General features: G+C 48.6%; 1 protein-coding gene across 2 annotated transcripts; it reads right to left on the bottom strand.

Annotated features, from left to right (window-relative positions):
• Positions 1-6,741: 6,741 nt before the first annotated feature.
• Mrpl21 (mitochondrial ribosomal protein L21) lies at positions 6,742-15,441 on the bottom strand. Of its 2 annotated transcripts, none has more exons than XM_034490665.2 (7): positions 15,284-15,441; positions 13,497-13,554; positions 12,304-12,389; positions 10,654-10,817; positions 10,023-10,075; positions 8,965-9,068; positions 6,742-6,960 (listed from the first exon to the last, which is right to left on the bottom strand). In XM_034490665.2, the coding sequence occupies exons 1-7, from the start codon at positions 15,381-15,383 to the stop codon at positions 6,896-6,898; spliced, it is 630 nt and encodes a 209-aa protein (XP_034346556.1). In that variant the 5' UTR covers positions 15,384-15,441; the 3' UTR covers positions 6,742-6,895. The 2 variants fall into 2 exon arrangements, with proteins under 2 accessions (XP_034346556.1, XP_034347903.1); XM_034492012.2 differs by having other exon boundaries at positions 15,077-15,401.
• Positions 15,442-15,507: the final 66 nt, after the last annotated feature.

Raw genomic sequence — 15,507 nt, 5'->3', positions numbered from 1 at the left:
TCAGGTGAGAAGGGGGTACCTGCCTTGAGCTGGGGTTCTGCAGCACAGAAAATGAGCTGAGCATCACCTCTTGGCTTCCTGACCTGGTGCAATGTGGCCAGCCACCTCCCTTTCCTGCCACTGTGACTCTGTGCCGTGATGGACTTTGTCCCTTAAACCCTGAGCTAAAGAAAATTTTCTTCCCACTGCAAGTTGTTTTTGTACACTACTCTGTCACAATAACAAGAAAACTAACTGACATGACCTCCATTCAGGGCACAACCCCAGTGACCTAACTCCCTCCTGCCAGGCTCCACCTACTAAAGGTTTTACCACCTCCTAATAACTGCCACCACTGTGGGATCCAAACCTTTAATCCATAGGCCTTTAGTGGGCATGGAAGATCTAAAGCAGAAAGCTGCTTGCGTTTTACACTATAAACAGGGCAACATTTGCTGCTCCAAAAATAATGCCTTCACCTCCAAGCCAGCTAGTCAGACACACCTGCTCGGCAGCCTGTTGCCTAAATCCCACAGCTCTTCCTTCAGGGTTTGGCTTTATAGTATCAGGCTGGGGTAGTGTTCCAGGTACCCTATTTGTCTTCCCAGAAACATCCAGGTGAAAGAGACATGAGACTTTTCTATGGATTGCTTACACATTCTGGCTTGCACAGTCCTCTCAAACACACTACACTTTCTCTCTTCAGGAGTGGCTCTAGCCAGGCTTCATAGGCACTTTGAAGCACCAGCAGGCAGCTTCCTTACCAAGGAGTCCTGGGCCTTCCCAGACACAGCCTCTTTAAAGGTAGGGGTGTGTGTATGTGTGTGTGTGTGTGTGTGTGTGTTAGTTATGTACACACATAGCTGTGTTTTCATAGAACCCAATCTCCAATTCTGCTCTTGCCAAAGGCTGGGTCCCACTCTCTTATCCTTGCTTCTGGCCCATCCCACCCCATAAGGCCCTTCAACACCATAAACTTGGGTGTTGCCAATGGGCAGTGTACACACCCACAACCCCAACACTGGAGAGGCTAAGAGGAGCATTGTGAGGCTGCTCTGCTGTATGTAGTGAGAGCCCATGTCAAATGAAACCAAAGCAGTAGGCTCACTGCAGATAGCAAAAGACAATCTTGTTCTTCTGGAAAGTCTCAAGGTTTTAGGGCCTCTGGGTCAGGAAATGAGAGGAAGAGCAATTGCCCAAAGTCAGCTCTGGAAGACACGTGCAGTGGTTACAGTGGATGACAGACTGGGTTTGGAAGGACAGCCAGGGGTCCGGTAGGCTGCAGCCTCTGGAACAATCTGCCTATGTGAACTGCAAGGTGCTGCAGCTCAGGGCTGGTGGGAGATGAGTCCTACAGATCTGTTTGCTGTCTGGTCCCCAGCCTTGAAAGCAGAATGTGTTCTGAATAAACTGGGATCACCAGGAGGTGGAGGGAAAGCCCTACCCTGACCCCTGCTCCTGTGCCCAGGAGCCTCCCTGCGGTGTCTGAATCTGAGCACTGCCCTTTGTGTATTAGGGTGGCATCTTGTTGGTCCTGTTGTCTCTTGGTATGCATGGTGGCCTCGACACAGTGTGATATATTATTCTTTGTGTGGTCTGTGTATTTGCGGTGTATGTACACAAATGTTCATGTAGGCTTGCATGTCCCATACACTGGTGTGGAGGCTGGAAGAAACAATAGAATTGGTTTTCTCCTTCTACCTTTTGCGGGTTCCAGGGCTTGAACCAAGGTCTTCAGCATTGTGCAGTCAGTGCTATTGAGTCATCTCAATGGCCCACCCACTGTGGGGATTTTTATTGTTTTTGGGGGGCGGGGGATGTCTGAGACATGTTATGTAGCTCTGACTGGCTTCAAACTCATAAGGATCTGCCTATCTTTGCATGCCAAGTGCTGGTATTAAAAGTGGGTGCCGCCAAGCTTGGTTTTCTGCTTGTTTCCCCTATCTTTTGAGACAAGGTCTAGCTGGAAGGCTCACTTGGAGCTACGTAGACCAGGTTGGCCTTGAATGCAGAGATCTGCCTCTGCCTTCTGAGTGCTGGGGTTAAAGGCATGCATCTCTATGCCCAGCTCCCTGTCTTGCTTTTGTTTTTGATATAAGGTCTCTCACTGCATCTGAAGCACACAAATTCAGCCAGACAGGCTGTGAACCCGAGGGGTCCTCCCATCTCTGCAGCCTGAACAGTAAGATTGCTGACATGTTGTCATGTCAAGCTTTAAAAATCTTTTTTTCTGACCGGCAGTGGTGGTGCATGTCTTTAATCCCAGCACTTGGGAGGCAGAGGCAGGCAGATTTCTGAGTTCGAGGCCAGCCTGGTCTATAGAATAAGTACCAGGACAGCCAGGGCTACACAGAGAAACCCTGTCTCAAAAAACAAAACAAACAAAAAAACTTTCTTTCTTTCTTTTCTTTCTTTCTTTCTCCTTTCTTTCTCCTTCCTTCCTTCCTTCCTTCCTTCCTTCCTTCCTTCCTTCCTTCCTTCCTTCCTTCCTTCCTTTGTGTGCATGTGATGTGATGTGTTGGGTACATGTGGAACAGAGCATGCTTATGAAGGTAAGAAAACAACTTGGGGAAATCAGTTCTTTTTCTACTTTGTGGGTCCTGGGATAAAACTTAGGTTGTCAGGGTGGTGGTATCTTTACCTGCTGAGCTAACCAGCAGTCCACACCTGCCATTTTATGTAGGTGCTGGGCATTCAAACTCAGATCCTCATGGTTATGAGGCAAGCAGGGTACTAACTAAGCCAACTACTTGGCCCAAGCTTTTACTTTAAAAGAACCCCATGACCTTTGCTCAGAAATAACTTCCTAAGACAACATGGGAGATGCTGTCATCCACTAGCAATCAGCAGCAGCTTGGTGGGGTCGGCCTCACACCTGTACTCTTGGGTCTCCAGGACCCCACAGGAGAACTGACTCCCTGAAACCATCATCTGGAAGAAGAGGAAGGTGACATATTGCTAGACCTCAGGCAGCTCTGCCTCTGTACCATCTTCCATTTCTGCACTTGGAGCTCCTGAGCCATCAAGGGGCAGGGTGGTGGCTGACCCGGATGTGGGTCAAAGGGCACCACACCTTCCAAATGTTCACCTGTTATCTTGGGGAGCTGCTGTAGGTCTGGGGTGTGGACACACTGGAGGAAATGGCACAGCAGCTGCTGTTGTGCAGCTGTGTGCATGTGGAGAACTGAGGTCCTGTGGTATCTGGGACAGACCCTTTATCAGCCTTGTGGCCACCATGAACCCTGCCACTGTCACAGTACAGCTCACTCAGGGAGTCCTTGAGAGCCAGGCCCAGCAGGGTGACTGTAGATAGACCCGAGTCTCTGGTTCACTAGCCTTGCAGGACACAACCTTCCAGAGGGAGACCTGGGACTTCAAACAGCAGCTGTTAAGACAACTGCATCCCACTGGAGACAGTGTTAGAGGTATCCATGCGGGTCACATCTGCTTCACTGGTAGAATGGGATTGGAGATTTTTAGTCTTATTCATTTATTTTTGAGACAGGGTCTCACTATATAGACCAGGGTAGTCTGGAACACACAGACCCATCTGCTTCTGCCTCCTGAGGACTGGGATTAAAGGCATACTATACCTGGCTTTATTTTTGAGACAGTATCTCCTGTAGTCATGATTGGTCTTAAACTTCCCTTGAAGCTGGCCTTGAACTTCCGTTGCTTTTGCTTCCACTTCTAAGTACTAGAACTACAGGCTTGGTCTTTCACCCCACCCCCATAAGTTATTAATCTTTCTTTTATGTACATTTGTGTTTTGCCTACACGTGTGAGGGGATCCCCTGGAACTGGAGTTAGACAGCTGTGAGCTGCCAAGTGAGTACTGGAATTGAACCTGGGTCCTCTGGAAGAGTAGCTCTTAACCACTGAGCCACCCTTCCAGCCCCAAAAGCTTATTTTTAATATTATATTTATTGGGGCTGGTGAGATAGCTTAGCAGATAAGAGCGTTTATTGCTCACCAGGTGGTAGGGGCTTACGTCTTTAATACTAGTGCTTCGGGGGCAGAGGCAGAGGCAGGTAGATCTATGTGAGTTCAAGGCCAAATTGGTTTACAGAATGAATTCCAAGACAGCCAAGGTTACACAGAAACACCCTGTTTCAAAAAACAAAGGGAAAAAACCTGTTTAATGCTGTTGTGGAGGTCCAGGGGTTGGTTCCCAGCACCCACAGGGCAACTCACAACCTCCTATAACTCTAGGCCCAGAGGACTCACTGGCCCCTCTGCTTCTGTGAACACCAGCGCCCAAATGGTACACATAGACTCACACATACAAATAAATAAGGTGTTGCAGGATATATGATCACACTGTGAACCCCAAGACTGTGTTATTTACTGAAAAACCTGTTTCCAGTTATAATGTGGCTCAGCCTTAGCTCACACCTTTAATCCCTCTGGCTAGAATTAGTACAAAGGCCCTTAGTATACACCTTTAATCCCAAAAAATGAAGGTAAAGTTAGTTTGTAGAAGAAAGCAGCCATGTTTGAAAGTGGCTTCTGAGTAGCAGACAAAGTGATGAATCAGAGAAAGATTTGACAGAATAGGATATGCCCAACTCTCACAAGGAGAGGAAAGGGAAGCAGCGCAAGAGGGGATGGGGAGTGAGGGGCAGGTTGAATCAGTCAGCTTGGAGAGGTGTTTGAGCCAGAACAGCTGAGTTGAACCAGCCAGCCAGAACTCAGAAAGAACTAGAACGGGTGGGTGAGCTTACTCAGCAGTGAGTCTCAGAAGCTGAAAATGTTCTTGGCCTAGGTGAGATGATACAGAAGCAAGAAGCTTCTAGGACTAGGCCTAGGTTAGCAGACAGAGGCAGAAAGCCTTGGAGACAACAATTACAACAAGCAAATAAAAGTTATTTTTACAACAAGTAAATTAAATCTTTAAATTACATGTAACTTTTGTTTGGAGGTCAGAGAACAATTTGCAGGAGTCAGTTCTATGCGTTAACTCAGGTGATCAGGCTTGGCAGCAAGCCATTACCTGATGAGCCATCTCACCAGTCTGCAAGAGGTTGTCTTAAAAAACAGACAAACAAGCTGGTGAGATGGTGACTTGCCACTGGAACTCAGACACTTCTGTTCCATCTTGGACACATATACACTAATAATAAAATTTAAAACCACAAACAAAAAATAGTCCTGGGGATGGAGCTATTGGTAGAGCGCTTGCCTAGCACACACAAAGCTCTGGGTTCCATCCCCAACTCTGCAAGAATGAAGTGAAAGTGAGTGCGTGCATGTGCACCTGTGATACCAGCAGTCAAGGAGTAGAGGCAGGAGGATCAGACATTCTAGACCATTATCTGCTACATACTAAGTCTGAGGCCAGCCCGAGACACAAACCATCTTAAAAACAAAACAATGAAAAGTATAAACACATATAAGCCAAAGTCAAAGAATATAGACCAGTGGATATAGCTCAGAGATGCTGCTGAGCTAGCAGGATGGGAGAGAGTTAGCATCAAGGATTCTAGCATGAGCTATGAACAGCAAGAGAAATTTGTTAGACATTGGTTGGAAAGATGGCTCATTGGTTAAGAAAGAGCACATATTGTTCTTGTAGAGGATCGGAATTTATTCCCAGCACTATGTCAGGCAAACACACAACTGCTCTAGGCGATCTGAAACACCTGTGTCCTCATATGCAGACATAGACACAAACAAGCAAACAAATAATGCAAGAAGTTGGGTTGGAGATGGCTCTGTGGGTAAAGCACTTGTTGCACAAGCCTCGAGACCAGAGTTCAGACCCCCAGAACCATGTATGAGGCCTGCTCTCCAGCAGCTCAAGCTTCAGGGCAGAGCTGGCCAGTGGGGTGCTGCCCTCTACTGCATACAGAAGGAGCTGCAGGGGAACCCAGCTGCTGGGAGCTGCCTCCCACTCCAATTCAGAAGTCCCACACTCCGGAGATGGACAGCTGGGAGTGCTGGCATACACTTGTAATCCCAACACTAAGGCTGAGATGGGTTTGCTTCAAGTTCAAGGTCATCTTAGGCTATGAGAAATGATACATCGGTACCCACTGTGTCTTCCTCCCTGACTCCATGCTTCTGGCTTGGTCCTTAGAGCCTGTATGACCTTCCTGGTGGTCTTCCCCAAGGTGGGCCCGACTCACAAAAGAGTCTCCATGAGCTCTTCCTGGAGCCACAAACCCTTCCTGGGATCAGAATTCTCTTCGGGCTCACTTCTGCCCTGTCCCTATTGTCACGGTGCTCCCCTCCATTCTGGGGCTGCTGGAGCACTGACCCTGTACTATGACCTGTCATAGATCGATGAAGGAAGCAAAAAGGAAGCAGTGAAACAGATAATCTCCCGGCTGGCCTCAGCTTTCCACCCTAGAGAAGCTTCCTTTCTCCCTGAGACAGGGTCATGGAGCTCAGGCTGGCCCAGGACTTACTATGCAGGTGAAGATGACCTTGAACTTGAGACTCCTCCTGCCTCAGCCTCTGAGGGCTTTCTGCATGCTAGGGTAGTAAGTACTCTGTCACCTGAGCCACATGCCCAATCCCAGCAGCTGTCCTGGTAACCGACTCCTGCTCTTGTGGTTCCCCCTTATGCCTGCCACAGTGGCCAGGAATACCATTCCAGTCTGTACAAACAGCCGGCTTGGCCCAGGGTTAGGGCGGGGCCTGCCCAGTCATTTTCTCCAGGCTTGCTGCTAGGGCCCAGGGTGATGTTTGTTCGGACACGGCTAATGTATTCCACCAGTCAGTATGAACTGGCTTTAACTGCAAGTCACAGGCTCAGACTCCTACAAAATACTTTATTTGTTTTCAATGTCAGACAGGATCTTGCTGTGTAGCCCAACCTGGCCTGGAACGTGGGATCTTCCTGCCTCAGCTTCCTGAGTACAGACCTGAGTTTATTAGACAGCTCAGAACTTCTTAGACAGTGGCTCTGCAGTCACAGCAAACGAGGTGCAATCTCAATGGTGTTAATCCGGAGGATGGTCTGTGGGTTCACAATGACTGAAAGAGAGAACCTTGTCATAGGCTCAGTCTCATGTCCTTCAGACAGCTGTCTCGGGGCTCAGGTCAACACAATAGTGCATTCTGCCTGGCTGTCAGCCAGGTCCCTGGTTCCTACTGTTTATTTGATGTGTACTGACCACCTCACTCACCACATGGGCCCCACCCCCCAGTGGCTTATGCTCCAGGATCTGCTCCCACAGCCACACTGGCCTCACGGCTTCCAAGGCAGGATGGAGCTGCTCACTTTGAGTGAGGGATGGGAGGAGCTCCTTTTTATAGACTGTGGTGCTACTGACTGGGGTAGGTACATGAGACCACATCCCACTGCCTAGGATACTTCACAAATGCCACCGTTACTATTTTGGGAGGATATTAGGGACCTGATCAAAAATATTTGTTTAATTTGCATTTATTATGTGTGTGCATGCAAGTTGCCACAGTGTGTCTGAGTGTGTGTGTGTGTGTGTGTGTGCATATACACACTCGTGCATGCGCTTATCAGAGGACAACTTGGGAGAAACTAGTTCTTTCCTTCAACCATGTGGGTTCTGGTCAGCAAGTGTCTTCACCTGCTAATCAATCTCATGGGTCCTGGGTCCGGCTTGAGATCTGGCTGTGTTGTCCAGGCTGGCTGGGAACCCTACCTCAGGCTCCTCAGCTCACAAGTGTGAGCACTAAACCTGGCCTTATCTGCTGTGGTGTTACTCCCAGAGATAGGCTCTGTAGCCACTCTGCCATCCTGGGCTCTGCCCTGGGCCCCTCTGTTTTGGAGGGATTGACTGGTGTTCTCTGGCCTTCTATCTGTTCATGGACCACCTACTGCTTTGAGGATGTCAGATGTCTCCATCAAAACAAAGCAGGCAATAGGAGACAGGTCACACCTATTAGGGTGTAGTAATTAGGTGTTCCCTCAGGGATGAGGAGAGTGACTCAGGGGCAAGGGCACTGGTGTTCCCTCCTGCCCTCCATGCTCCACCTGGCCTTGGCACCACACCTACCACCTGGCACTGCCCACCCATGACTTCTACCACCACAGGGGATTCTTGCCTACCCAGACCAACCTCACAAAGGGAAGCAGTGCCCTGAGAAAGTCACCCTTACACTTCACCTGCTCTCACCACAGGTTACCAGCTTCATGGACCTGCTCCTCCCTGTGGGAGAGCTTGTCTTTGCTTCCTGAACAGCACCAAGGCAGCTCTCAGCTAATGCTGAGGGCCCAGCTTGTAGCCTTCTCCCATAGGTACTAGACACTGTGGCCTCAGTCCAAGACACCCCTAAGCTGGCTGTTCCCCCAGCTTCTCTCTTTGCACTGGCTCCATGGCCTCTTCAGCATCCTCAGCTTTCAGCCTTCAGATGAGCCTCCCCAGTTCCTTCAACGTCAGCCAGCTGGCCATGGCATTGACCACTCAGAGATGGGTGTATTTGGCATCTCCACAACACAGCTGCAGCCTATTCCTAAAGGGCTAATGCAGGCAGCAGCATCAGAAGTATCAGAAGTGAGGATGTGGACTGCCTGGTCTGATTGGCTGATTACAAAGAATATAGCCAACTTGCCTGCTTCCTGCAGAGGCCATGAACCTGTTCCTGAGCATCTAATCAGGTCTCCTTTCAAAGTGTCAGTGATATCACATGGATAAACACTTGTGCTGACAACATGAAGCTGCCTGCCAAGAGACTCCTATCCTGTTACTATCTCAGCCCGACCTGTGCAGAGTGTGAACTATCCCCAGCACATGTGGGAGCTGCTTCCAGTTTTCCAAGACAAACTAATAGGCCACTGCTGTCCCCCAGTGTCTCAAGGGGGGGTGCCATGCTGGGTCCACAGCTGCTATGTGGTCTACATGTTGCAATGGGGCAGTGTGAGTAGTCCTAGGGACCTTATACCACACAATAATGCTGACATGACATCACCCTGGCATTGCCCAGCTACTTGGTAGGGAACACGGGCACAAGCACGGTGTGCTGGGAGCACAGGCTTCAATACACTGTCTTTACACTTACTTTTTTTCTTCTTGAAATTTTTCCTTTTCCTAAATTTCATGTTGATTTTGGGCCATGATTCTGTCTTTTCAATGACTGTGGCTTCAACTCGTACGAGATCCTTTCTAGAAAGATGGAAAAGAAAGGACATCATGACAGTATGCCTCCTTGATTGTCTTTCAGTTTCACCCACAACCTACAGAAGCTCCCCAGAGAATTCCGGGTTTTGCAGTGGGGTCTCATATAGCCCACACTAACCTTGAGTTCTCTCTACATCTAAAAAATAACTCTGACCTCTAACCCTCTGGCCTCTGCTTCCTGTGTAGGACAATAGCCATATACCCCACATATGCTTCATTCATTTGGAAAACAGTGAGAAAGCATAATGAGGAGTATTAAAAAAAAATCTTTTAGTCAGATGTGACTGCAGATGCCAGAATCTGGGAGCCAGGGAGGAGGATGGCCACAAACTCAAGGTCAGCCTAGTATACATTGTGAGTTCCAGTCTAACCTGAGTTACACAGTTAAACTCTGCCTCAAAAAACAAAACAAAACACAATCCCAGGGCCTCAACTTAACAAGTAGGCACTCTATCTCTGACCCAAACCACCAGCTCTGAAAGACTACACTGGCTGCCGGCTATAGTGTTGCATACCTTTAATCCCAGCACCTAGGAGGTAGAGACAGGTGGGTCTCCCATGAGTTCAAGGCCAGCCTGGTCCACAAAGTGAATTCCAGGACAGCCAGGGCTACATAAAAAGACTATGTCTCAAGAAGCTGAAAGAAGAGAGTGAGAAAGGAAGGAAGGAAGGAAAGAAGGAAGGAAGGAAGGAAGGAAGGAAGGAAGGAAGGAACTAAGAGAGAGAACTGAAAACCTGCACTGCAATGGATTAGTGACTGACTAGTCACCCGGCAGGGTATCTCCTGGGATACCAAACACCCACCAGAAATGTAAAGGAAGGTGTTGCATTTAACTCTTACAGTGATGTTCCACAATCCCCATTAGGCCTGACCACACTGTGTCCAGCCTGTGAACCAGCCCAGCCCTGGACCAAGCCCAGGGTTTAGAAGCTCATTACCCAAGAAGTGGCTTGCCAAGGAGTGTGAAGTTGTCTGCCCCAACCAGCAGGACCTGGGAAGATAAAATGTAGCATATTTAATCTGTGGCCCCTCACCAACTTCACAGAAACCACCGGGAGAAGGGAGCAGGTGATGCCTACATGCGGAGACTGGACAGGAAGCAGAAAACACAGAAAGCTCCAAGGCCCACAGTGGAGGGAGAGAAATGGCCTCTGCAAGCTCCTCTGACCTCCACTACCCACTGGACAGTGGCTGCGGGAGGAGCAGGAGCAGTCTGGTCTACACAGCAAGCTTGAGGATGGCCTGGGGCTACAATACAGGAGACTCTGTCTCAGATAAAGCCACCAGACGAAGCTGCCTGGGTGGCCATCACTGCCATCCACACAGCACTATGCTGTAGAAACTTCCCAGCCTGCCCGACAACAGCAGGCTAGAAACCTCGCTCCAAGCTCAACTGGAGATTTATGTCTGCAAATGAGGCTATGGAGACGAAGCTCGGCTTGACTGCCTTCTGCCAGCCCTGGTTTGGTTTCCCTTTGCTCTGCCCCATGCTGAGTCCACCACACCCGCTGGCTGTAATGCTCACTGGGTGCCAGAGTCCCTGAGTCCACAACACGATGTGTACCTCACCTTCTCCAGCCGAATCCTCTCTCCACACTTGATGTCCAACTCATTTTCAATTAGAATCAGGTCCTCAGTGGTCACCTTCCACTGGTGGCTGGCAAAGTGTACAACAGCAAACAGCCGGCCATACTGGCCTGTAGCAATGAGCTCGTTCACTGTCTTCACAACCTCTGGAGGACAGTGGGTGGCAATCACTGGACAGGCAGGCGGCTGGCTGTCCACCAGGCTCCCTTGTGAGGCGTGCTCCTGCAGTCTGCCCAGCCCTGTTTACCCACCCCGTAGGCAGGTGCTGGGTTGGGCTGGGACTTTCAGGAGCACTGACAGGAAGTTTTAATTCTACAGCTCTGGATCAGAATCCTCATCTTGTTTCTTTCTCTCTCTCTCTCTCTCTCTCTCTCTCTCTCTCTCTCTCTCTCTCTCTCTCTCTCTCCTCTCTCAATGAATTAAGAACCAGTGCACAGGTAGAACATGATGGTGCACACCCATAATCCCAGCATTTGGGAGGCTGAAGCAGTAGTAGTGCAGTGAGTCTAGCATGGATTACATCCCAGGGCGAGGGGTGTGCAGTCTAAGAAGTGAGAGGACAGTCTTTCTGCAGCCTTAGGAGCTGAATTCTATGTCCCTGAGCTGGCAGGGCCTCCTGCCCACCCCTACCCCAGCACCTTCCCAATTCCCACAGGGCCCACCTTCCCTCCACATCTGTTCCCCACTCCCATCATCACCACTCTGGCTCATGTCACAGTCCCTAGCCCTCAACTTTGCCCTGAGTAGACACCCACTGAACACAGACAACCCCCACCCCCCGGGCCAAGGGTGGGACACACAGAACAGACATAACAATTCCTGCTCCGGAGAAGGCTGAGGCCAGAGGCAGCTCCTGGCATCCCCAGTAAAGGCTCCATGAGGATGTACCAAACACAGTGGTGCCCTGAACAGTGAGTCAGCACTGACAGTCAGCAACAGAAGTGCTCCAGAGAGGACAGGCTGCACACAAACACTGCTGTCCCTCATCATACCCGTGGATTCTGATATCTACAGCAAGTCCTCCAGCCAATCCCAGACTTCCATGGGCAATGATAATTAGCCTGAACACGATCTCAAAGAGAATTTTAAAATACCAGAAGATTCCCGCAATGATGGGGACTTCTAGCTTTTGGGAAGCTGAGACGTGACTCCTCAGTGGGCAACAGCCATGCTGCCTTTTCCTGATGTATAGCCTAGGCCGGACATGAACTTGTGGTCCTCCCAACTGAGTACTGGGATGACAGGATTGCACCAACAGATAACATAGCTGGAGATGGAGATGTACCCACTACCCCCATCACATGACTGCCTCATGGTAGATGCTGGAGACTATTTATCAAGAGAAGATTCATCATAAATGCTGATGCTTACCAACCAAAATGAATGTGAGGGCTCACGTGTGCTGTGGTTCAGAGCACTCAGAAACCTGCCACTTTGCTCTGTGGCAATGATTACCTCAGTGGCCCATGGGAATGGACACTCGGTGCTACACATTTATTTCCCTTTTTATCCTGTTTTTTTGAGATACAGTCTCACTCGGCAGCCTAGGCTGGCCTCAAACTCTCAGCAACTCTCCTGCCTCCCAATGCTAGGGCTACAAGACCCACCTGCCCAGCCCCTGCAAAGTCTTACCTGCATGGTGTCTGGTCTCTTCAACAGGGTCTGGCAGAACCACTTCTTGCCAGGGTGGTGAACTCAGGGAGGTCTTAGGAACATATCTGCAAAAGCCATTTCATAAACACACATCACATGCTCATGAAAGGCAGCTTCAATTCCCCAAGAAACTGTGCAGTAAGCATCAGGCGGGTGTGTGCAAGCTTGCTATGGAGGGGTATAAAACCCACAACATGAATGCTGCCTCTATAACACTAGCATGGGCCTCCCAACCCTTCTGTTCCCAGGGGAAAGTGGAGACTTCAGACTAAGTCTCCCCTAGGTCCAGCATTCACAGACACACAGGCTAGCTCTGCACACATGTGCACAGTGAATGGACACGTCTCACACACAGGCTAGCTCTGCACACATGTGCACAGTGAATGGACACTTCTCACACACAGGCTAGCTCTGCACACATGTGCATAGTGAATGGACACTTCTCACCACACCAGTTCTCAAGAATCCCTAAGAACAGAAACTCCATGGTCCATGGTCAGGCAGTGACCTTAAGGGACCAGGATTCTCTAGAGCCTCTATCTTGGGTGCCATTAGGTCCACTAACCGGACACGACAGAGCCAGATGAAGAACATACAAAGAGGCAGTTAGGAAAATGGAGCCGGGAAGGAGGGCTGGGCCTGTCACAGAAGAATCGGAAGAGCAGACTGCTCAGTAAAATGCCATGTTTTCAGACTCTGTTTTGTAATTTGTCCTTCTGAGACTCAAAGAGGCTTCTGCTGCTGAGAATATCCACACAGTAGGACACTGATATTTTTGGCTAAACCAAAAAATATGTCAGATGCTGTTCTGGGGGTTATGCATATATGTAATCTATGCATATACGCATGCATTATTTCTGCTGGAGACAGAATTGTATGTATGCATGCATGCATGATGTATGTATACATATTTATTCTGAAGGTAGAACTTAAGACCACAAGTATGTTGGCCAAACATGCTATCACTGAGCTATGTAGAGAAATTTGTTGTTATTTTGTTTTAAAGACAGGGATTTTCTGTGTAGCTCTGGCCGTTCACCTGCCTCTGCCTCCTACATGCCGGAACTACAGACTTGTGCCATCAAGTCTGCCATCACATCCAGCCTTTTAACTTGAAGGTAACATTTACAGATAAACGGAAAAATCACCAAACCCACATTTTGATATTTTACCCTTGTGGATATGAAGCACTCTGTGAACTGAGCCTTCGAGAAGCAGACCAGAGGGAGGCTGTAAGAACAAGAGAAACATAGTGGGTAGTTACTGTGATGACATGCACAGATCTGCTGCTGGTATACGGTTTAACCTACTGTATTACCAGCCTCTGAAAAAAGTCCAGGGGAGAACTAGGGATGGCTCGTGGGTAAAGTGCCTGTTATACAAGTGTGAGAACCTAAGTTCAGGTCACCAGCTTAGAAGAAAAGCTAAGCACAGAACCACTCTTCTGCTATTCCAGCACTGGGGAGTAGAGACAAACAGACCTTGGGGCTTGTTGATTAGCCAGTCTAACCAAACAGCCAGCTCCAGGTTCAGTGAGAAACCTTTAGAAATAAGGTAGAGAAGGGCTGGAGAGATGGGCCAGAGGTAAGAGTAAGTGCTGTTCTTGAAGAGGATAAAATTTGGCTCCCAGCACCCACATGGAAGGTCACAAGTGCCTGCAATTCCAGCTCCAGGGACTTGTGATAAACTAGCATGCTTCCATCTTAAGCTATTAAGAAATCTTATAGTAAAGAAAAAGTAGGTTCATTCCTATTTGATTAAATTTGTTTCTCAAGGATTGTGTTATATCCCACCTTAACTACAAATGTCTTTATACTGCCTGCTCTGAAAAAGGGCAACCATACCCTTGTTTCAAAGTTATTAGACCACCTGTTGCTACGACCTCCTTACAACCGCACCTTTGTTCCAGAAGGCTATTGTGACCAACTCCCTACACTTATGTTCTACTTCTGTAACCCCACCTATTTGCTGGCCAACCTCCTCCCCCTCCCCAATTTGGAAACCTCCTATTCCTGAACTAACCTTTTTTCATTCATGTCCAATGCTGACCTCCTGAACCCTGCCTTAGGCAGAGGGAGCCTGTGTACTCAAGTGGAAAAGCTTGATTAATTAATTTGGCCATGATGATTTGAGTTGGTGGTCTTTTCCCTGACATCTATGCATTAAAATCTGACCCCCTCTTCTGGTCTCCAATGGCACCTTTACTCAAGTGCACACAAAAGACATCCCCACACAGAAACAAACATCACAATAAATCGTTTTTAAATAAAAGAAAAAACCGAAAAAGTAGAACACAATAGTGTCCACCCAACATCATCATCTGGTCTCCACACGGGCATAAATACATACACATAACACAGACACAACCCAAAAGGTCTGGGCCAACAAAACTAAGGACACATTACTTAGTTACTAATTATGTTTCTTTTTTTTTCTTTTGAAATTAATTCTTTTATTGGATATTTTATTTACATTTCAGACGTTATCCCCTTTACCCCACCCCACCCCCACCCCCGCCCACTAGTTATGTTTCAAGATGGTTCATTCCATGGTCTAAGGTCCAAACATTAAAATCACGCACTCCTTTCTTCAACGTCATTTTTTTTTCTAATTCGAGGGTGGCTAGTAGCCCGAGGACAATGGTCCACATCCATGCTCTACTTAGCAGCTTCTAAATAGCTTTTTTTTTAAACGTCTCTATTGTATGACCCCTTCTCTAGGCCCATTTGTGTCTCTGTACTATAGGACTTACACATAAGTTTAAGAGCAGTTGTCAGTATTAAACAATGAACTGAAGGAACCACATTCTCATCTTAGGTTCTCGTACTCCAAACCCCGTGTAATATTCACGACTTTCGCAACCAACACTCCAGGTACAAAGGCGGCCTCAGACACACATGCGGCAGACAGCGGAAACACCGCTTCTGTTTCCTCCCTCACCAGGCCTCCCTGGTCTCACCAGGTCCGTGTCCCTGAGATGCCAAGATGCTACGGCTACAGACAGACACCAGGCGCCCGAAAACTCCCGGCAACGCCGAGGCCGCTATGGCAGCCGCCATTTTGCCACAGTCCTAACCGGAAGCGGAAGCTGCGCGATCCTTGTGCGTCAAGGCACAAGCCCCGTAGGGAACACCTGGAGGAAGAAAACAGGGATCCTACTGCAATCACTGATTTGTCAGGGAG

This window comes from Arvicanthis niloticus, chromosome 1, assembly GCF_011762505.2.
Source record: "Arvicanthis niloticus isolate mArvNil1 chromosome 1, mArvNil1.pat.X, whole genome shotgun sequence".
In the NCBI taxonomy this organism is placed as follows: domain Eukaryota; kingdom Metazoa; phylum Chordata; class Mammalia; order Rodentia; family Muridae; genus Arvicanthis; species Arvicanthis niloticus.
This window is presented reverse-complemented; position numbering and strand designations above follow the sequence as displayed.

Bases quoted from the DNA above. Each gene is read 5' to 3' on its own strand.
- Mrpl21 (XM_034490665.2), bottom strand. From the start codon at position 15,383: ATGGCGGCTGCCATAGCGGCCTCGGCGTTGCCGGGAGTTTTCGGGCGC. The intron at 10,076-10,653 runs GTGAGGTACACA...TTATCTTCCCAG, and splicing joins AGAGGATTCGGCTGGAGAAG to GTCCTGCTGGTTGGGGCAGA. The intron at 9,069-10,022 runs GTAATGAGCTTC...CCATCTTTCTAG, and splicing joins CTTGGCAAGCCACTTCTTGG to AAAGGATCTCGTACGAGTTG.